Genomic DNA, 22,360 nt, shown 5'->3' with positions numbered 1-22,360 from the left:
ATCTTCCAGCTGGTATTCCAAATGGTCTGTGACACCTTCCAATCCTCACCATACCCCAAGAATAAGGGTCAGGATCCGACCTAGGGAGCAAGGTCCCTCTTGAAAACAGAACCAGTGTAGCGTGACGCCAGTCTGAATCCATGTCGGCAATGGAGGATGGGTTCGATGCCAACCAGGGGGCACAGGTGGAATGGGGAGCACTGATGTCACAACCGTCATCCGGGAAAGTTGAGGTAGTATGACCCACACCGGTTCAGATCCAGGAACTGATCCATGGGTGACCCCCAGAGCAGAGGCCGAAGGTGCTGGCGTGGAACCCGAGGGTGCCAATGCCAGCTTCGCAGGCCCTGAAGGCACTCCGGTGGAGTTGATCTGCCTAAATATGAGGCACATGGCCTCATAAAACTTAGAGTTGGGCAGGAGTCCCTCCAGCTCTAGGAAACTCAGGAAAGCACGGAGCTAACCCAGACACAGGATCCGAGGACAGATGACTGGAACGACGACACCCCTTTACCCTAGTCTCAGCGGTCAACGGATGGAGTGAAGTCGAAGAACGCTTGCTCTTCTTTGACTACTTTTGGTGGCTTGACTTACCAGACCGTACCAAGGACTTGAAGTGGGATGATGAAGAATGGGGGCTCCGCAACTGTTCTCTAGACCTTCCTCTTGACCGAGATAGGGAGCAACGCAAAGCCAAGTGCCAGGCTGCAATGAGCTTTAGGGACCGCTCAATCAAAAACTTCAGATTCATGGCCTGGCACTCTGAGCACGACTTTGGGTCGTGTTCGCGCTTCACACACCACAAGCACATGAGGTACTGATCAGTCACGAACCTCACCCGATGCCAGGATCCACAGGGCTTGAGCCCGGTCTTACGTGACATCTCAACTCACCAGGAGTGTAGACACTCAAAATGTTTTGACAAAAAATAAGGCCAGTCAAAAAGTGACTGAGGGGTAGCTCTTCTTCAGATCTGCGCTGGCTGGGAGTTTCAGGGGGGGTCGGAAGAGAAAGGGACAGACATTCGTGCACCAGGGTGGTGCATATATAGGTCCAGCGACGTCATATCTAGCACTCACTCTGCAGGATGCAGAGCCGACAGATGCCACCTGGCGGCGCACAGGGGTACTGCTTGAGAAAAATATCTTGATCTAGACTGATGTCTGGGAGAAATTCTAAGGTAAGGAATCTGCAACCAGAAGTCTATCAGATTACAGTGGTGCAGAGTAGAGTGCAGTGACGTAAAGTAGTTGTGTAAAGTGCACTGGTGCAGAGTACAGTGGCGTAGAGTGGAGCAGCATGATGTGGCTTAGAATGGAGTGGCATAGATTGTTTCAAAGTAGATTGAAGTGGTGTAGAGTAGATTGTGTTAAGAGTAGATTGCAGTGGTGTGGAGTGGTGTAGGGTGCAGTGCAGTGGCGTAGAATGGCACACAGTGCAGTGATAGAGAGCAGGGGTGCAGTGTAGATTAGAGTGGCATGCAGTAGATTGGGACAGAGTGTAGGATCGTAGAGTTGTGTGTTACAAAGTAAAGTTGATTGGTGTAGAGTGCAATGTGGCATACAGTAGAGTGGCATGGAGTTGTGTAGAGTAGATTGGAGTGGCCTAGACTGGAGATGTATATGGTGCAGTGGTTTAGAGTAAAGTGGTGTAGATTGCACTGGCATAGGGTAGAGAGACACAGAGTGAAGTGGCATAGAGTGAAGTGGTGCAGAGTGGATTAGAGTACAGTGGCGTGGCGTGGTGTAAAGCGGAGCGGTGCAGATCAGAGGTAGGTGGTGTGGAGAAGAGCATGCATAGTGCGCTAGCACACTGCCAATACAGACAACACATTTTCACTTGAAATGCCCATTATCTGTACAGACATACAGTTTTACTAATAAAATTATACAGTGCCTAAACAAAAACGTGTAGAAATGGCATCAACTATTGTAATTATATGTTTGGATCTTATTAACGTAATTGCTTCCAACACACTTCAGTATTAACAAAAAATGTGCTTTATTTTCCTAATTCTGATACGTTCTGAAATACTTACACAGTTCTTTTACATAATGCTATGTGCTGTGGGGTGGGGGGGGAACAAAAAAAAAACCTTTTCCTACCCCAGTATCCAATATTGTTATATAGATCCTCTCACTTTGAAGTCAGAGAAAGAAAGGTAACCCCAGAGCTTCCTCGGAAGACAGTCTAACATCAGTCTTTGAATGCACAGAAAATGTGAAAAGTTAAGAATAAGATTTACAGGCCTGCTTACAGAAAGGAGCACTTGTGGAAATATACAAGACAAACTCACCCGGGACAGTCTAAAACAAATAAAGCCAGCAAATTGAAAAAAAAAAAAAGTCCAGACTGCTCCTTATCCCAGCTGAAAGTTGGCCACCGGAGAGGCATACTATCTTGCAGCCCACCTACATTGGTTAGTGATCTGGCTAGCGGGTAGACAGACCCCTGGTAGAGATCTGGGCCCCTTTGCACCAACAATGTCTGATCTGAAGGGAGTGCTGCTCTGAGTGAAACGGCAAACGCCCACAGACTGGACCTACTCCAAATGTTCTGGTCATGTCCACAGCTACGGGGATACCATGAAGAGATCACCAAGACGCTGTCAACAGTGCTAGAAGAAGAGATACCTTGTACACTAAATCACTGCCTTCTGAGTTGGCTCCCCAACACCCCCAAACGAAAGCCACCAGTAAATTCCAAAATTTGGCCTTCATATTGGCCAAGCAAGAAATGAAAATAAATTGCAAGTCTCATAAAGGCCCTTGGACATCAATGTGGTGCAAAGAGCTGGAACAGTAGGCGTGATGTGAGGGGAGGTTATTGTTAAGAGAAGGTGGCAGAGGGATTGAGACCATGGACATTGCTTGCACCTGGGAGGCCTTGGTGGATTTGCTTAGGGACCCGGACAACCTCCCGACTACGATGACCCAGGACAGACTATCTCCTAGGTGCCTACCCTCAAACCCCCCTGAACCCCCACCAAATGCCCTGTGCCCACCCCATCCCCAAAGGTCCACACTCACCACCAACCCCAGACTCACGCCTTCCTCACGTACAGGACACTCACAAGAGGAGTTGCATCCCTACTTAAGAGGCTCTGGAGTGTAGGCATCCATAAACACAAACGAAGATCACATGACTACAACTCTCGGGGGAGGAAACTGAAAGTGAAGTTGTTGGGGTGTTTATGCTATTCAGCTGTTTTTGATGAATAATTCAGTAGCTATCGGATGATGATCCTATTACATGCACAGTTTGTATGAAATGTGTTGTAACAAAACCCAATAAAGTACGTTTAAAAAAATAAACGGAAAAGCCAGAAAATGTGAGTTACAAACCAGAAGCCAAAGGTAAGCAACAGGCAGAATGCATTCCCAGAGAAGCTTTCTGAATGTTCCCAAGATGACTTCAGCAAAGCAGATGCTTTAACTTTTAAAGGAACTTTTGAAAGCATGCAAGTTCATCAAGAAAACTCCATGATGCGCACCATGGCTATCTAGCTTCAAGACACACAATAAATTTGTTTTACCTGATCTGATAATGTTTGTGGAGATGAATAGCCAATCCGGCAGCCATATGTCAAGCACGAAATCTCTGCAGTCATCTCCAGTACATGTGCCAAAGGCAAGTAGCCTATGTACGTGTCCTTTGGGCTAATAAAAGGAAGTGCAGAATTAAAATCAGGCTAAACAAATGCTACTAAGATGTCATTTATATCATGGCAGCAAAATAAATGTTGCCCAATAGCATATGTTATTCAGGGCAACTATACTAATAAATACACATTCACATATTTAGTACTACAGTGCAAAGTCAAATTCAAGTTTATTAGGGACAGTCATTGTTCACTGCCTCACGGATAGCACATTACAATTGCTTTACAAGTAGAATTCTTACTGCAAACATGCAACATCTTGCGCCATGGTTTAGGTTAATGTTGGAAATGGCCTTTCAGCTGTGTTATCCCGAAATGTTTTGCCTTTCTGCTCCTATTGTTTCTGACCATCTTTTTGTTGGTTTTAGGACTATGGGCACTATACCATTGCTAATCAGTGCTAAGGTGCATGTGCTCTCACCCCTAAAACTTGGAATAACTGGCTTATTTATTTTACCCACAAGTCCCTTGTAAAGTGCTATACCATATACCCAGGGCCTGTAAATTAAATGCTACTAGTGGGCTTGCAGGGCAGATTGCGCCACCCACATAAGTAGCCTTTCAAACTTGCCTCATGCCTGTCACTGCAGTGTCTGCATGCACAGTTTACTGCCACATTGACTAGGCAAGTGAAACTACTCCCTTTTACTTCACTAACGTCACCTCCTAAGGTAGGCCTTAGATAGCCCTACTGGAAGAGTGCTGTGTATGTAAAAGGTAGCACATATTTTTATGTGTTGCATGTCCTATTAGTAACAAACAGGCGATTTCGATTTTGAGTGCTGCTCCTCTCGTAGGGTTGCTTTGTGACTTCTCTTATGTAGGAAGCGGTCCTGGTGTGTGGTGGGTACCTATGGTACTAACACCTTATACCAGGTCCAGGTATCCCGCATCAGCGAAGTGTAGGCAGTGTCTAGAAGCCAGGCTCTCTAGAGGTAGCTGTGGATGAGCAGCCAAGGCTTATCTAGGAGACATGAAAAGCTCATGCAGTACCACTGTAGTCACACAGCACTTGCACACATGAAAGAAAAACATTCAGTGTGAAGAAAATAAAGGCAATACAGTACTAAAACTCTAGATAGGCAACACTCCAATAGGAGGTAAGTAAACACACTATGTATGTACACTTGCATCAGAAATAGGCATAAAAAGCAATAGAAAACAGTGACAAGCAATAGGCAATAATGAAGGCCTGGGGGTTTGGGAGTGGGGGTGGAAGAGACTAAACCATATACTACGAAAGTGGAATGCGAAAGTCGGGTCGCTACCCAAGGAAGTGAAATCGGTAGAGGGGAGCTGGGAGAGCTAGGAAACCCCAAAAGGTAAGTACTAGAGTGCGACCAGAAGAAAAGAGGTAAGTTGCTGGTTTTTCCCCAGCCCACCAAAAGGATTAAAAAGAAGGATATTGCAACACCCGGACTAGACTGCAAGAAACCAGCAAAGGATTCCTGAAGAGGAAGACCTGAAGAAGAAGAGCAAGTCCAGTTCACGGAGTGTTCGGTGGTGGCAGGAGCCACTACCCACCTGTCTGGATGCAGAAGTTGGTCGATGGTGAGACGAAGACGGTCAGAAATGCAGCCCTGGAGCCGCTGAAGTGTTCCTTGAGGAAGCAGTCACCATCCCACGCTAGATGAAGTATTGCAGTCAGTCTGTGGTGTGAAAAAAAGCACCACCAAGCCTTGGCAAAGGCAATTGTCGTGGTAGATGAAAAGTGGAGCTGACTGGGACAAGCAAAGTCCAGGAGGCCTCAACCCATGGAGGGGAGCCTCAGGGGATCCTCAGCTGTGCAGAGAGTCCAAATAAGAGGAGACAGCCCCCACAGAAGACCCACAGCTGGGGGGGGGGGGGAGGGTGTAGGAGTCACAGAGAGGCCCATGCAGCACACCTGAAGAAAGGTGTCTCAAGTCCCAGGAGAAGCACGCAGAGGGCTGTGTGTAGCAGTGAAGAGTGCTAGGGGATAGGGCTATACAGAGCCTGAAGATCCCTGGTTGGAGATGCCAACAAGCCTTGGTAGCTGCAAGAGACGCGGTGAACAGGGAAACTGTCCTGCGTGGGAAGGCAAGGGCCTACCTTCTCCAAAGTTGGACAGCTGGCAGAGAGTACTAAGGGGACTACTCCAGACCACCGCTTGTGATGCAGGATCCACACAGCTCAGGATGAGAGGAGATTCACGCAGCTGGTCGTCACTGCAATTGGTGCCTGCAGATGCAGGGGAGTGACTCCTTCACTCCAAGTGAGATTCATTCTTTATTCTTGGGGCAGACTGAAGACTTGCCACCCTCAGATGATGCACAGCCGGGTAAGTGTTGTAGTTCCTGGAAAAGCCGAAGAAACAATGTTGCAGAGCAGAGTCGTTGCTGTAGCTTCAGATTGGAGATTCCTGGGGTCCAGTTGCAGTTCCAGTGGCCAGAAACCTAAGGTCCTACACAAGAGAGAGACCCTAAATAGCCCTGGAAGGTAGACTGGTCACCTAGCAAGGTGACCACCTATCAAGGTGACCACCTATCAGGAGGGGGCTGTGGCGTCACCTGCCTGATCTGGCCACTCAGATGCTCCCAGAGGCCTCTGCCCAGCTTGGATTCAAGATAGCAGAATCAAGGGGAAATCTGGAAGAGCTCTGATCACCACCCCTGGGGTGCTGATGGACAGGGGAGTGGTTACTTCCCTTTCCATTGTCCAGTTTCGTGCCAGAGCCGGGGCTTCGAGGCCCCTGAACTGGTTTATGCAAGAGGGGCACCAAATGTGCCCTTCGAAGCCTACCAGTGGCTTGGGGACGCTAATCCTCCCAAGCCATGTAACACCTATTTGCAAAGAGAGAGTGCTGCCTCCCTCTCCCAAAGGAAATCCTTTGTTCTGCCTTCCTGGGCGTGAGCTCCTCAAGCAAGAGGAGGGCAGAAACCTGTCTGAGGGGTGGCAGCAGTGTGCTGCCCGGAAAACCTCAGAAAGCTGGTAGGAGAAATGCTGGGGGTCCTCTAAGGAGATCGCAGAGTGCATGGAATCATACTTCTAATACTGGCAACAGTATTGGGGCATGATTCCAACATGTTTGATAAAAAACATGACCAGGTACGGAGTTACCATTATGTAGCTGGACTTGTGTAGGGACCTATGTCCAGTACACGCGTAAAATGGTGTCCCCCACACTCACAAAGTCCAGGAAAATGGAACTGGAGTTCATGGGGCACCTCACACACAGGAACCTGCACCCTGCCCTCTGGGCTAGGAGGGCCTGACATAGGGGTGACTTATAGCGACCTGGTAGTGAAAGGGTGCATGCACCTTTTCACACAGGCTGCAATGGCAGGCATGCAGACACATTTTACATTTGGCTCCCTTGGGGGGCATAATACATGCTGCAGCACACGGGGAACCACTGGTGCCCCAATGCCCACAATGTGGGGTATGTTTGTGTGGTCTAAGCAACCAAACTTACAGTAGCATGGGTATGTTTGGAATGGTAGTGAGAAATCCTGCTTACCAGTGTAGGTGGAATTTACATTACTATTTTAGAAATGCCACTTTTAGAAAGTGGACCTCTCAGTGCTTATAACTCTGGTGCTTTGCATCCGGACTCCAATCCAAGTCTAGGGGAGAGTGACAACTCTACTTTGTGCATACTCTCCACACAGCCATCCATCAGGGATGGTTAGGTATGACAGGATTACATCTGCATTCGTCTACATACCAATGGTCATCCTGGGCTGGGAAAGAGGGAGAGACTGTGTCCTGCACTCACTCAAAGGCTCATCTACCCCCCTACTGATGTCTGAAGCCAGAGTAGGGAAGAAGGGAATTTTTAGACCTGGTCAGATCTGGCTAGCGCATTCTCCCCCCTTCTAGAAGCTGGGTACTGGAGTATAAGTACAGGGGCTCTTGCCCAGTGATTTTTAGAGCAGTTTTGGAACTGGCACCGAATCTGTCCGAAGGACTGCTGGACTGCTCTTCTGTTTGTTGACCTGCTGGGTGGCACAAAGGACTCATTTGGATTTCTTTTCTGCTTGTTGCCCTGCTTCCAGACTGTGGTCTCCCCCAAGACACTTGTGCCACCAGAAATAACCGCCATTAATATACCTGCTTAGCTGTGTCGACCTGTTGCCTTACTGCAGAGCTGCAGGAAGGACTACCATTTTGCACTAGCACTGATGAGCTAGCCTGCCTGCCTACTTTGTGTCCCTAAAGTGTTCCTAAGGATGTGTTGGCTTGCCCTTTTATGAGACCCTCCTAGGATTCTCAAAGGTTGCCCCTGAGCACCTCTACTTCAGGGCGTGGCCACCTGAACGTCCAGCAGCAGCGTGCCTGAAATACACTTCCTTACTTCATTTATTTTTCTTTCACCTCGACAGGTCAGCAGAAGGCATGAGAGCGCTTCGTATGCACTGAGCACTGCACCACTCAAATCAAATCATTAACATTTATAAAGCGCGCTACTCACCCGTGCGGGTCTCAAGGCGCTAGGGGAAAGGGGGGGTTACTGCTGCTCGAATAGCCAGGTTTTTAGGAGTCTCCGGAAAGCGGAGTGGTCCTGAGGCTGGTGGGGAGGGAGTTCCAGGTCTTGGCTGCCAGGAAGGAAAAAGATCTCCCACCCGCCGTGGAGCGGCGGATGCGACTCTACCGATCTGCGCACTGCTGGCCTTTGTGCTATAAGAAACCACCCTTTAGCAACACAAACAGATGACTGACGGAGTGCTGAAACTTTTCAAACATAGTCACAGATCTGGGGTTAATCCATTGTTCTTTTGCTCACCATGCCAACCCAGTTTGGACCCAGCCATATGCAAATCAGTCTTGACCTTGTTCCCCATGGGAACAGTCCAACCAAACTGCTAGGCCAGGTTCTCCCTGGACTGGAACCTAGCATCTTAGGGCTGGTTTTGGGGTATTCACCCCTTCATCAGCCAGGCTAGCTTGAATCCAGTGGCAGTGAGCACGGAACCCCATCTGGGCATACCCTTCCCACTTAGGGCGTCTTTAGCATCACAAAAGGATGATGGATGGAGTGCTGAAACTTTTCAAACAAACATTCACCCCAGTCACAGATCTGAATTTAATTCATCACTCTCTTGCTCATCATGCCACCCCAGTTTGGACCCAGCCATATGCAAATCAAATTTGACTCTGTTCTCCATGGGAACAGTCTAGCCTGAACTGCCAGGCCAGGGCCTGGGGTGGCACGGTGAGCAAAAACACAATGGAGTTAACCCAGATCTGGGTGGTCTGTGGCCACATCAGCTGAGCAGCCTCAGGGAAGTCCTCCCCTACCGACCCAGGATCGCAAGTTCCATGCACAACACTCCGACATACGAGGGCTTCCCCCAGAGGCATGCTACCTTTTGGAGCCAAGAGGAAATCCCTTTACCAGGACCGGCCCCCGACTTTTTCCCTTGCAGCAGCTGCGCTGCACACGGGCAGCTGCTCCTTTCAGCATTCTGCACGTTGGGTGGGAGAGGGAGACAACCCTACTGGGCATGTGCTTCCCCGAGCCCCTCCCCCGTTCCTTACCTTTAGAAGGGCCTAGGGGCAGGGTTGCTGAGGATTAAACTACCAAAGTGATACCCAAACAAAGCGAGGGGTCACACCATGAAAGTGGTTACCATACTCTCTTAATTAGGCCCGCAGGCGCTCCTGTGGCCCATGCCTCGGATCCCTCACAAAATAAGTACCCCAAGTTCGAAAAGGTTACCGTAACCTCCCTAATAGGGGCACCAGGGTTTCTGGATTTACTTAAACGTCATTGCTGCAGATGATTAGGGTGCACTTGCGTGATTACTGCATTAGGGGGAATTATGACATATTAGAGGGTAACTAGGAGTGCAGGAATTGCTGTACCTATGATGAGCTATTGGCCCTGATGGGCGTATGGGGATGCTTGGGGAACTATGTACCACAGTGATGATTTATATGTTTTTCCTCTAACCCGACTGCTGCATTTTATGTACTGCAGTCATAATCTATGTCAATTTGATCCTTCTGTAAGGGAAAATGCTGCATACTATTATACTAATTGCACGATATGCTCAATATTTATGATTATGTCAATTTGGACTGGTGATAGGATATATAATATAGAACAATATTTTTATATGATCCGTGTGGACTCTCTTTTGTGGTGAATTTTTGTGTCATTTGTGCGAGAGTGTCATGCAAACACTTTACACATGCCCTCTGGAGATAAGCAGGACTTGCTCTGTGCTAAGTTACCAGAGGGGTGGGCACAGGACATCTTTGGTGTCTAACTCACTCACCCTGACTAGAGTGGTGGGTTGTGCCTGGCTGAGGTGCACACCCTTGCCAACCAGAAACCCATTCTTGCATCACTCTCTGGGTCTGCATATTTCCTATTTGTAGTTTATATGCAGAAGCACAGAGTGTAATGTGCATTTTCTTACTGCGGGGGTGGGGGAGGGCAGTTAAACAGAGACAGAACTGAGATATATACACACAAAGTATGACAGTGGGCCATACAATAGGTTCCAACTATTAGCACACAAATAATGAATGGTATCATAAGAGGGTCCTAATGAGTTAGCTAAATTTGGCATCCAGTTTCAAAACCACTCAGAGCACTGTCAACATAATTAGCGAGTCATCATCAAGACAATCCATCACTGAGCAAAAGCGAAATTAAATATGGGGAGCAGGTTCCTATAATGGGATACCTCAAAAATGAAGTTACGGAATTCAAGGCTGTAACCATATGTTCATTTAAATGGTCTGTGTGCATTGCCTAGCTGTCAGTCTAGGCAGAATATGCACAAAATGTAGGAAGAATGAAACAAGCACCACCGCAGCAGCCGGTGTCCACAATTGTCTAGTGAAAGCGGCTGAGCTTCCTTTTATAATTTGTATTCTAGATTTTACTCAAACAAAATTGAAGGTATTAATGAGGAGGAGATGGTAAAATTGACAGGTTATCAAACATTGTACCTATATACAGGGCCCAGTATCTGAACCAGAGTACTCATCTTAAACTAAACATGCGTCTTGCAAAGAACAAGAGACTACAAATAAAACTTAATCAGCATAACAGGTCATCCGCCAACACATGGATGTTTGTAACATGGTTTCACAGCACGCATACTATCCAACCTTTTTATATGTGTAGCACATTTCTATTACAAGCTGCGTCTGATTATGAGCTCTGTTTAAATAACTGAAACATTAATAAACAGGTTTACAAATGAAAACCATAAGGAGAACTGTCATCAATGTAATCTCATTGGTGCACAATTCGTAAATGTTTTATGTCAAACCAAAAAAATAGTACATTTTAATTCACATATTAAGTCGGGCTTCCTGAAGGGGCAAAATGGAGCAAACATCCAAGAATTTCTACTTAACACCAGTCTACAATGAAAACCAAAAATGTTCCTGTTTCCCAGGAGGAATTATAGCTCAACAGAAGAGACAATAGGTTTTAGTTTGCATTCCAGACTCAGTCAGATGACACACAGTAGACAAAACATGTTTATTACACAAAATGGTTAATCGCCTTAGCTGTGACTCATGGCAAGGCATAAGCCCCTCTGCTTTTATACTGGGTCGGAACAGATCTCCTAAGGGCAACTTGAAAGACACAGAAATTAGTGGTAGACTACAAAAGTTGTATTATAGACTGCCAAACACAGGTAGGTAAGGTAAATGTTTCAGGACAACATTACAGCATCAGAATTATGGTGCATCAGTGGACTGTTAGCTTTGGATTTTGGGAAGCAAAGCAGAGTAAGGCTTACCCCAGCCCAGGTATTCTTTCACACTGGCCCGTCATTCCTGCTATCAAGTTGCTGTGGATCATCATCACTCCCTTTGGTCGCCCAGTAGAGCCGCTGGTGTACATGACAACTGCCAGGTCAGTAGGAAGAGGTCTTTCTGGTGGCAAGCCCACTAAGGAGTAGAAAGGTGACATAAGTCCTTCCAGATTGGAGGCACAGCATTCATAATAACCCATTTAGGTGCCTAGATCATGCTAGCTGCTAGGGCTGATAAAATTTTTTTTTTTTTTAAAGATCAGCTAGATATGCCCCCAAGGCCGTACCATTCAACACCAGTTTAAAAAAACCTAGTCCCACTTCATGCTTGCATTTATTACCATCTGCAAGAATACTGCTTGTGCACAGAGGTTAATAAAAAGCAGAAAATAGAGAGCAGCAAATCATTTCAGTGAAGTCGAAAACCCCACTACCTGTTCTTAGTTAATACAATGCGGAAAGCACTGTGAAATCAGCAATCCACATTCACCTTACTTACTGCGCCAAGTAGCTTGTGAGATTGGTTTTCCTATGGTGTACACACAGTGGTTTAAGCAATAGATAAACCAAACAGATGACAACCTGAAACAGCAGCTGGTCGAGTTACAGGTTTTAACCAATCGCCACTGTGTTTATACACTGCACTATTACCTAATAGTTTAGACGACATTAACTAGTATTTGTGAAGCAGTTAATGAAAAAGAAATTACAACGCAACAAGTAAATGATAAAAGCAGGCTTAACCCAAACGTTAGATGAGAAGTGCAAGTATCTTCACTCACGGTTCTCTGGTCTCTCTCCCAGCTCCTCCACGGCTTGCATGTTGTGAATATCTATTCCTCCTGGGTACTCTGAGCGGTTACTGATCTTTTTGCCCACATAGATGATATTTTTGAGACCCGGGACATCCGATAAAACAGGCTGCAGCACCATATGTAAAGAAACCACACAAAGAAAACACACATTGAATCATTCAACCATAGCCATGAATACAGCTTATGTGCAGGGATTCTCAGCCAATGGGGAAGTGAACTATGACAGATTCTCAGAAAGTAAAGGAGGCTGCGCAAAATGTGGAGGACTCATTGTACATCCATGATCCAAAGAAATTACTTCCATCACAGTATTTTTTAGGTTTCCCATTTTCGTGTGCTTGTTTAAATGTCGATATAAATGATTCATAAAAGCAAACTCATTCTTTACTGGACAGAAACGGATTTACAAATACCACCTGCACACTTGAGTTCATCCTTACCTTAAGTTTGGTTTCTAAAAGTTCTGTGCTGGTGAAGAGATATGAAGCCCCAGACTCGTTTAGACCATAGGATACTGCTTCCTCCCCGAGAGTGGCATACAGAGTTACTACTGTTTAGGAGAAGAAGGGGTTACATGAGAAATGGTGACCTCCAGGAAAGGATGAAACTTAGAACACACGTCTTCTAGAGGCTATATTGGGGGCAAAGTGACAAGTGCCTAGTTTCCAAAATAAGGATTGGACGACCAGTAAATAATGACTGTGGTGCCATCTGACGTGGAATTTACAGACCACTCAAAGCAAAAATGTGTTAATACAGATTAGCAATCAAACAAATTAAAAGACATTCTCACACGCAATAACGTTAGTGTGACGGTCAACCAGGGAAGCCATCCGCCTGCCAAATAGCAGAAATAAGTATATAGGCAATATTTCAAAGCCGGCAATATTTTGTTGGAGACACAAAATCTATATTGGAAACATACATGAGGTTTTTCAAACAGATGTTGCACTACTTCGTGTACACTGTGACCTTTACAAAGGTAAATTTCACAGCCAATGCCTCAACTTTTACAAAAATATGTTCCAAATTTCTTGATTTTTTTTTTTTTTTTTTTTTTTTTTTAGTTGCTTTATGCAAAGGGGAATGTGTGGAAACATTGTTAAGAAGCATATGAAACCTGAAGGAAGTCACCCTGATAATGGCCTAAAAAAGAAGAAAAAAATAAAAAAATAAAGTGGTGACAGAAGAGCCTGCCTAATTTGTAGTGCCATCCCAGATCTACCCATACCTTGACCCTATTGTGGTTACTCTACTCCTGGAAAACGATAACCATATTTATACCACGCTAGAACTCTTGAAATGCTAGCCTGGCTCCTATCCAAGCAGAGGGGCCAATTCAACACATTTGACAGTTCACAAGAACCTCTGCAACTTATAAGGTCCTCTACACTTACCAGCTTCCTCATTTCAAAAGGTTTAAAGACCGATCCCTTGCGCAGAGGGATGCACCCTCTGGAAGGTTCTTAACTATCCTTCATGGATTCCAAATTGAGAGATCTTCTGCTCTGCCCACATCCTGAACACCTCAGTCCAGGAAAATATTCACCCGGTCTCTAATACAGTCTGGCATCTCCAAAAGCTCTCAGTCATCAGTCAGCAACTGCCTATGGCTGATCTGTGACCCAATGACTCCTTCATAAGGCTTTCCATCAATCCATAATTCCGAGTAGGCACCCAAGTATCTTGAAGAACCTGTTAACCAATTTGTTGTTTGGCAGAGCAGAACTGTATGATATACCCAGACTGCCATGTCTGCCAACAGCCCGCTCCCTCACAAGTTCTGAGGCACTATAAATACAGCATGCATTCTTTCAAAAAAAAAAAAAAAAATACCTTCAATGAATAAAAATTATTTACACAGTCACAATATCTTGGAGACTTCACACTGTCAACACACAGGGGCACAAACACATAAGATGCATTGTATACAAAAGCCTTGTAATTGGAAGCTTTCTCCTGAACTGCCCTGGGATATTCCATTTGCACAATTCTCAGAAAAGATTCAATGGACTTTAACACTGTTGCCATGCTTTCGTTTGAACGACTGGCCTTTCTAAAACATGTATGCAATGGAAGTCAAGGAAAAGAAAACAGAACATTTATAGCTCATGGCAGCTCACGTGGTAATTGCATCGTGTAATTTACGATCAGACTACAGCTCAAAGCTCTGATCACTAATAGCAGAAGAGGCAAGGACACCGCTAACCACATCTCATTGGTGGTCTCTGGCACACAGAGCCAGGATGAGGGTTTACGTTTGGAGACAGTTTGTTCTCTTCTGTCTCACATTGTGGTCAGCCGATGCCTTGGATGTCTTTTTTCAGAGGTGACATTATGATTTCACAATTATCTATAGTTCCCGAAAACAAAAATAGACTAACAAAAGGAGTATCACAGCTAAAACCAGAACACCGGCCAAAGCAAATAAGCAGCCACATGACACTGGGAAACCCCTCATCAGGCTGCATTGAATAGGTGTGCAAGCCCCAGGAAATAAAAATATTTGTGCCACAATAAGAATACTTTTTATCCACACTGAAAATGAGCCGCTAATAATTGAGGAAAAATTACTTTTAATGCAATACTGACTCTTCCAGTCTCTGCACTCCTTCCCACCTTGGTGTGTAACGGAGTCAGCATTACTCAGTGCCTCGCGCACCTCCTTAAGCAACTGGTTGGGAATAGCTTGCGTCTCAGGCAGATCAGGAGAGGGCTGCTCATGAAATATGTGGTCACGTTAAAAGAATAAGAGTTCCAATTCATTAACATCCCCACACGTATGGAGAGTCATCCCTTACCTGTGTACGATTAACTGCTAACATGAGGGGATGGATCAGTAGTAGTTGTGAAGGATGGAGATCGAGGTCTAAGATGCCCAACGTTAAAGAGCGTCTAAACACCTGGCAGGTAAGAAAAAGACTGACTACCATAATGGCAATGGTAAGAATGAAGAACAGCATTATCAGGTAGACCATCATGGGATAGGGAGTCTGGGGATAAATGATGCCACTTTGCACAGAGGCAAAGCCTTCCAAAAACATAGCCAGACTAAGGAGTTTATACAGAGATCAGAACCCCAAATGCATGATTTTTCCTGCAAAGACCTACCACTACCAGATAAGGCAGGAAACACTGGTCTTTAAGCGGGGTATTTGAAAAGGTCGAGGGGCCCCGGTAAGATCATCTGCAAAGTTATATTCATTTAGCTTTGAAACCACTTGCTACCATCCAATCCCTAAACACCACAACCATTCTCTTCAACTCTCCAGATGCTGTCTACAATATTGTTCTTGTGCACGTAATCATCCTCTGACCTAGGTCAACAGAGCCTGGTCACCAATTAATGTTATACCTACAGTCGTCCTTGTAAGACAGTGACAGACCCCTTCCATCCACATAGACTGATGTCTCACTGAAAACCTTCCTCCCACAACACGCTTCAAAAATATGCTACAGGCAATGGCTGGACTTCAAAATGCGTAAAAGAGTTGGATTGCCGAGTATGCAATACAAGCAACTACATAACAATACAAGCAATTACATAAGAACAAACTCCAAAACCTCACTGGAGCCCAATGAAAGATTCACTTGATGAGTGGAGTGGATGTACAGCACGCATAGAGCTCCGCAAAGGAAGGGAACATGGATACAGTTTAAAAGCAAGTATGACTTCTACATTTTCTTCTTTCTGCAAGGCCACCACCATTTGAACAGTAACCGAAGCAATGACGCCCAATATAAATACCATGACCTAAGGCTGCATGGCAGAATGCACAAAGCTGTTCTTGCCAATGTAAGCAGAGTATATCATCTGCTGTCTTAAAGAAAGCGAACTAAGAATAATGCTCAATTATTAGTTCTTTTGAATCGGGTGATTTATTCCCCCCCCCCCCAAAAAAAAACCTCAGTGATTAAAAAAAAAACAACAAAAAAAAACACTTACAACAGTACCAGCTGCCACATTATTTACCCATAGGACGAGATGAGAGCAGAGTAGCAAAGTCCGCAAAAGGGGAACCTGAAAATCTTAAAGTTTCGTGGTTTCTCAAGCATTATAGCCTAAATTGTTCTAGTCTGCAATAGCCGTGAACCACATCTCTTAGACAATTTGCTGTGCAACTGATAAGTGAAGGGTGGTAAGCAAGGGAGAGTGGCATGTGCTATTATATGGCTGAGACCCAACACCGCTTACCTTCATACTTGTTCAGTAGGCTTTAAAGGTTTTTCAAAGGAAGCAGTTCAAAGCTATTTTTACTTTGACTTCTCTTTTCTCTAGCAACAGGGCAGCTGAAAAAAAAGACTTGCTTGCTCCAGCTGTCACCAACCATTTCATTAATTCAGACTTTGTATTCTATTCTTGAGAGCTCGACTGCCAGGGTAAGACGCACTGGACAGGCCAACTATAAAGCCTCTACCGTGCAGGCGCTGAAAGGTCACCTGTGACAAAGTGCACGCAAAAGGCAATAGTGTACAGGGTACAGGTGGCTCATGTCTTGGCGCTGCTTTGCTCCTGGCTAGCGAGGGCTGGGCAAGCATGCCGCTTCACGTACAGGCAACTAAGGACTGACTAATGAAGGCCCTCTTGCTCCAGTAGAATTAGAAGCTGAAAATTAGACCTGAATTTGTGTCACTCGTACACACCAAAGAATTTGTGTGACCTTACTTCAATAAAGGGGTGACCATGAGGCAGACTTAATGCATGTAATATGCGTCTTTCAACACAGCCAGACTCTCAAAGTAGACTGAATGTGCATGTTCTTGAGCATCCTCGCTGCTCCGTATGTAATTCGGTTGAGCTTGAGGAGCTAAATTACCCTGGTATAAAGAGTTGGAGCCCACTGCGTCTTGAAATTTCAAACGTAAAGTGCGTTTTTCGACAATAGTTAAGTCTTGAACACTAGATCATAAATACTAGGTAGAATCCTTTTGAGAACGTTAAAGGAGATGGTTTATTATTGTCAGTAAGAGATGCACGCTTGCTGAACCAAGAACACAAACTGCCATATGGCTTGCGATCCCTGCAGTTTAAGATTTGTGCCCATAATGACATCCTTTTTTGATGCACTGACAAGTGACATGTTTTTGTTCAAGAGACAGAAGAATTTCCTTCTTTTCCATTGTGCACAGGTTGTCACTGATCTGATGTAGTACATCGAGCCTATAGTGAACATCCTCACCAATATTCTTCAGAAGTCAACTGTGCCTTTCCTGGAGGCAATACGTTTGCACAGGACTCCTGAAGAGTTACCTCAGTGGCTGAAGCCTACATTAAAATGTGCTAGTACACGAACTTGGCCTGATTATAAAATACCAACTAAACAAAATGGTGAGCTTGCTACTGCAAGACGGCGCCATCATTTTCCTCCTCGAATGTGTCGGTAACCAATACGGGCAGAGGGTATCCAGCATGGCAAAATATTAACGATTTAAGAAAGTGAGTGTCTCATTGTTACACGGCTAACATAGGGATATTTATCATCTATTTTTATCCACTTATGAGTAATGAAAGGTTTTGATAAGCTAAGGATTTGAGTTGTTAACCAGCTAATCTTACATTGGGAATACACAAGAAAGGTTGCACTGATATGACAAACAATCACTGGCAACAGTCCTTGTCCTTTGTCTGCCGAAGTGGACCTGTTGAAGTTGCCAATGTTTTTTGCCAATGCTGTTTGGTCTTGCAGCAAACTGAAGCACCAGCCCTTCAAAATATTTTTAAAAAGCATTGTTTTTTTTTTTTTTAAAGAACAAGCCAATGACCGTGACTGGAGGGGAGCAAATGAAGGAGAAAATTTGAATAAAAGTTAGGTAGGAAATGGTGGAGGAAAGCAACGGAGGATCTGAGAAGGAGGGAGAGGGCAGCGTGGATTGGACGGTGTGGATATTTGAGAGGGCAAGCAGCACAGAAGGGAGAATCCAAGAAAATATAAACACTCAGGTGACGTGTTGAAAGAAAAGGAAATCCAGTTACTCAAATGTAGGCCGTGGAGAGACACAACTCATCCAATCAGAACACATTAAAGAACATGTACTCCAGAGGCGGGACAAACAAAGAATAAGAAGGGGAGAATGAAATGGACAATAAAGCCACCAAATCAAAAGCAAGGGGCTGGCCCAAAGATCGCTGTATGTATATATCCGAAGGTATTATTGACAGCAAGTGTACAACAGGCAGCTAAATTGGTCTGTGAGACCCAAGGAGTGTAACTCGAGAGATCTTTGCTCAATACTGGACAAGAAAACGGGTATGCGTTTATGTGGTATGCTTTCAGCACTATAGCAGAGATTCTAGTGATGGTGGTGGTATACAGTCCTACAAGAAGGTTGGAGGGTGAATTATCTGCAATATATATTTAAGTAAGACTAACTGATTGGTAAAAGTCAGATAAGCCTGCTTGGCGTTAATCATTAGGTATGTCTTATTAGAGAGTGGCGTGCCTATCAAATCGGAACTTATATTCTAATGTCAAAAGAAAGTCACAAAAACATGATTTCTCATTCAATAACGTTGAACCGGTTGTCGAATGGAGAGCGCATGTATACACGTGCCAATCCCCGTTGCTTTATATACTGCACGTCTGTTTCTATCTATTCCAAGTAACTGGTGTAACCATTGCCCAATTTATTAGTAGTGAACTTCTCGACCTCGGAAGGATGGGAGGCTCAAACTCGTGCTCTCCAGATCACTGCAGATGCCAGCAGCAAATCGTCTCAGTGAGCCAACCTGCAGGATTAAATATTTTATGCTTAACTATTTCTAAAGACCAATGGGTGGGAAATGTCTGGTATCAATAAGCATTTGTACTTACGAGGAAAGTTGTACTTCAAGCAGGCTTGTGCTGCAATCATCCACTCGGCCCTCGTTTCGCAAAAAACAGCAACCGTACTCTTTGGTCTCAGTCCTAGGGCGACCAGCCCACTTCCAAAATGATTCACCCGGGCATTTACTTCTTCGTAGCTCTGCCATTTGTAGTCTCCCAGGATCCACTGTTGAAGAGGTAAAGTATGGTGATAAAAGACCAGAGACGGCACAATCTAGTAACATAAGGGAGCTGCTAACTCAGAGTGCGGTACATCTACACCTTGGTGTACTGAAGTACTGGCTTCCTGTAAATCAAGAGACTAATTTACGAAAACATCAGTTACATTTACTACATGCAGAAGGGCAATCTTATTAAATATTTACCACTATAAAAATATTTGCAAACTGGGATTGCTTAGGTTATAAAACATCAGACCTCCGGCAATTCACCAGATTAACATACCTACTTAATAGTATCCCCCACATGACCTTGCATCCAAAACTGGAGCGGTGTTCAGCTGAAGGCCACTTGTGGTGGATGGGCTCAAGTGGGGCCGAAAAAGAACTGACACAGAGGGAAGAAACAATTTACCTATCTATAATGGCAAACTATCAAGAGTTAGTAGCTTTGATATATTTCCATGACTTGACTTGTTCGATCTTCAGGCAGGGAATGTCTGGCTAAATATCGCATAAAACAATAAACACACTTATTCAAAATAGAGTTTGCAAACTGTCTACATCATTGAGTCTGCACTGAGCCAACGCAGGCGCATGCAAGTAACTTTTCTAGCACTCAGTCAGATTCAACTGAGTCAAAGATCTAGGGAAGCTGTGACTGAGTCTACCCTTATTTAAACAGGTGCCCGTGCACAACACCCACCAGAGAGTCAACATCCAAGCAGTAGTGCTTTGAAAGATATGACACACCAGTCATGTTGTTGCAATGCAGTTGTCTACTAATGTCTTTCCAGTGAGGATCACTTAAGAGGATGTCATGCCTCTGGTGGAATGTCTTAATGTATGAGAAGCTACAAATCAAACAAGCAACCCCCTGCTTGGAGGCAGTCTGACATTTGTTACAGTAGTGGAAAGAAACATATGCTTGCATTTTTTTTTTTTTTTTTTAAGGATGTGCCATTCTGCAGGCAGAACCTGCCACAGGTTCTAAGTTTAAGTGAGTGAGCGATCATTTCACTGGCGGTTGACAAACTGTTAAAACAAGGAGACCAGGTTAATTTACGTGATATTCTGATTGTTCTTTAGAAAATAGTTCTTTAAAAGACTATCTTCAAAGAACATTAAGAAAGACAAGAACCCTTGGCTCTCGCCAACACTTCTGACTAACGTGACTGCCAACGTCAGTCATTTAATTTGATGTATTTGACAAACAGGTGATATGTTTCTATGTAGAGAACGTTTTGATACTGCTAGAAAGGTTTTGAAAAGTTCACACTCAAACTGATTAAAGAAAATAATCCAGGTCAAGGCAGAAATGTGTTCCCGGATGAAGGAACTCTTGTGGCATGAATGCAACTAATGTGGGGCACTGGCCAGAGTGGATGTAGAGCTTTGAGACAAGCGCAACCATAAACATATTTTCCAATTAATATTATATGTTTAAATTGTATAATAACACCTGGCTTAGCATTCCCCCGGGTGACGTTTCCTTGAAGTCTGCGCCACAACTGTACGTACCATACAAGAAATCCATGTCAAAACCAACGAGTACCTGTCACAGAAACTGCATGTCTCTAAGAAAACCAGGTTCTAGGAAGTAATCACCTGCTCAAACCTGACAGGCCTAGACCTAAGACATCTACAGTGAAATGTAAATTGTTGGGTAATGTACCCCAGATTTGGAATGCTCTTCCATCCCACGGAAGGGCCTCTTTAATCTGTATTCAAAACAGACCTTCTTGGGACCTACTCCGAGCTTCAGTACCAGTCATGGACATTCTCCTCTTTGTCAAAAGAACTTAAGAAGCTGTCCCGTCATAATAATGGTATTTATGGGAATACTGCATGCATCTATGGCATGCAATGGCGACACACAGGCATGTAAGGCAGTGTTTATCCATGTGTGGCAGTAGCAAATGTGGGTAGAAAAAAAAAAGGAAATGATAAAATTCATGTTTGGCAGCAAGCTTGACTTTGCTGAAAATGTGGTATTTTAGTATAAATATTTTCCTAAGAATTAGAAGCATTTGCTTAAGGGAAATCCAGCTTATAGCTTCATAAACAACTTGAATGTTCAGACACATCTAAAGAAGACAGTTAATCTGTAGTCAGTACTGTTGTCTAAGCACTGCTGTATGAGCCTTTAAAATCTGTGAGACTATGCTTGGTACTGCCCAAGACTACAAAGGGGGTGCAATTTGTCCCCCACTTGGCACCGTGAAGGAGGTCCAGTGTATGATGTGGAATGCTTTTGGAAGAGGTAGAGTGAAAAATGAATGGATATTGCATTTAGAATGTTCGCTTGATGCTTTGGTAAAAGCTATGCTGCGTAAAATTGCATTTACCAAACAAACCATTTCACATGTGGCTTTTAATGACCTTTTGCTACCATTTCTCAACATTATCTGACAGCAGTCAAACCCACAATACACCAGGAGTGGCTCAGGCTTAGTGGGCACACCACGAAAGTACTGGAAGTATTGAAGAGTCCCCTTTGCATAGTCAACTCTTTAACAAATTTATATGAGAAAATGTGCAGTGAAATGTATTGTTTTATCAATTTATTCCAAAAAGGATTTAGGGGTCTATACTCTGCCTTCAGGTCTCGTCATCATACTCTTGGTGACATTCGAGGCACGTTGTTACACCCCATCACTTTCACAGATGACAAGCCCTCTGTAATGATTTATCGGAAACTAATTAAACCACCCCATAATCCGTTAACAGTACGGCTGGAGTAAACATTATATTCAAGTGACATTTTGAGAAATTCCCTTCAAACATTTGGGGAAATTCCCCTAACAATTTAAAGCAGCAGCACTGCCTGCAGAGACCAGTTGTTCTGAAAATGCATAAGATCTAGAACCGTTCGAGGTAGGTCGGGGTTTTATTTCAATAATCCCTGCAAGCTATTTTACCTGTTATATTAATTTTGGGCCACAAAGCCAGTGCCCAGTTTATTCAGCACTGGGTTCACATATCTGAAAATAATATATGAAGGGATTTGAAGGCAGTTAGTTAGGCATCATCAGGGCGGTGCTATGGGGGCTCCTTGCAGAATTGACAGCAGATCACCTGCATGGATGAGAACAGCTGACCTGAAGGACATTCCAAAAACCAAAGATTATGCAGTTTCAATATTGCAAGGATTTCT

At 44.4% G+C, this 22,360-nt stretch overlaps 1 protein-coding gene across 6 annotated transcripts in view; it reads right to left on the bottom strand.

Annotated features, from left to right (window-relative positions):
- ACSL4 (acyl-CoA synthetase long chain family member 4) overlaps positions 1-22,360 on the bottom strand; it is a 173,273-nt gene that overhangs the window by 45,539 nt on the left and 105,374 nt on the right. For all 6 annotated transcript variants that reach the window (XM_069211456.1, XM_069211482.1, XM_069211466.1 and 3 more), the window contains exons 4-8: positions 19,034-19,211; positions 12,662-12,771; positions 12,189-12,327; positions 11,392-11,542; positions 3,536-3,659 (exon numbers count right to left, since the gene is read on the bottom strand). In XM_069211456.1, the coding sequence (XP_069067557.1) occupies positions 3,536-3,659; positions 11,392-11,542; positions 12,189-12,327; positions 12,662-12,771; positions 19,034-19,211 (702 nt within the window). The remainder of the gene's footprint in view (positions 1-3,535; positions 3,660-11,391; positions 11,543-12,188; positions 12,328-12,661; positions 12,772-19,033; positions 19,212-22,360) is intronic.

This window comes from Pleurodeles waltl, chromosome 2_1, assembly GCF_031143425.1.
Source record: "Pleurodeles waltl isolate 20211129_DDA chromosome 2_1, aPleWal1.hap1.20221129, whole genome shotgun sequence".
Lineage (NCBI taxonomy): Eukaryota > Metazoa > Chordata > Amphibia > Caudata > Salamandridae > Pleurodeles > Pleurodeles waltl.
This window is presented reverse-complemented; position numbering and strand designations above follow the sequence as displayed.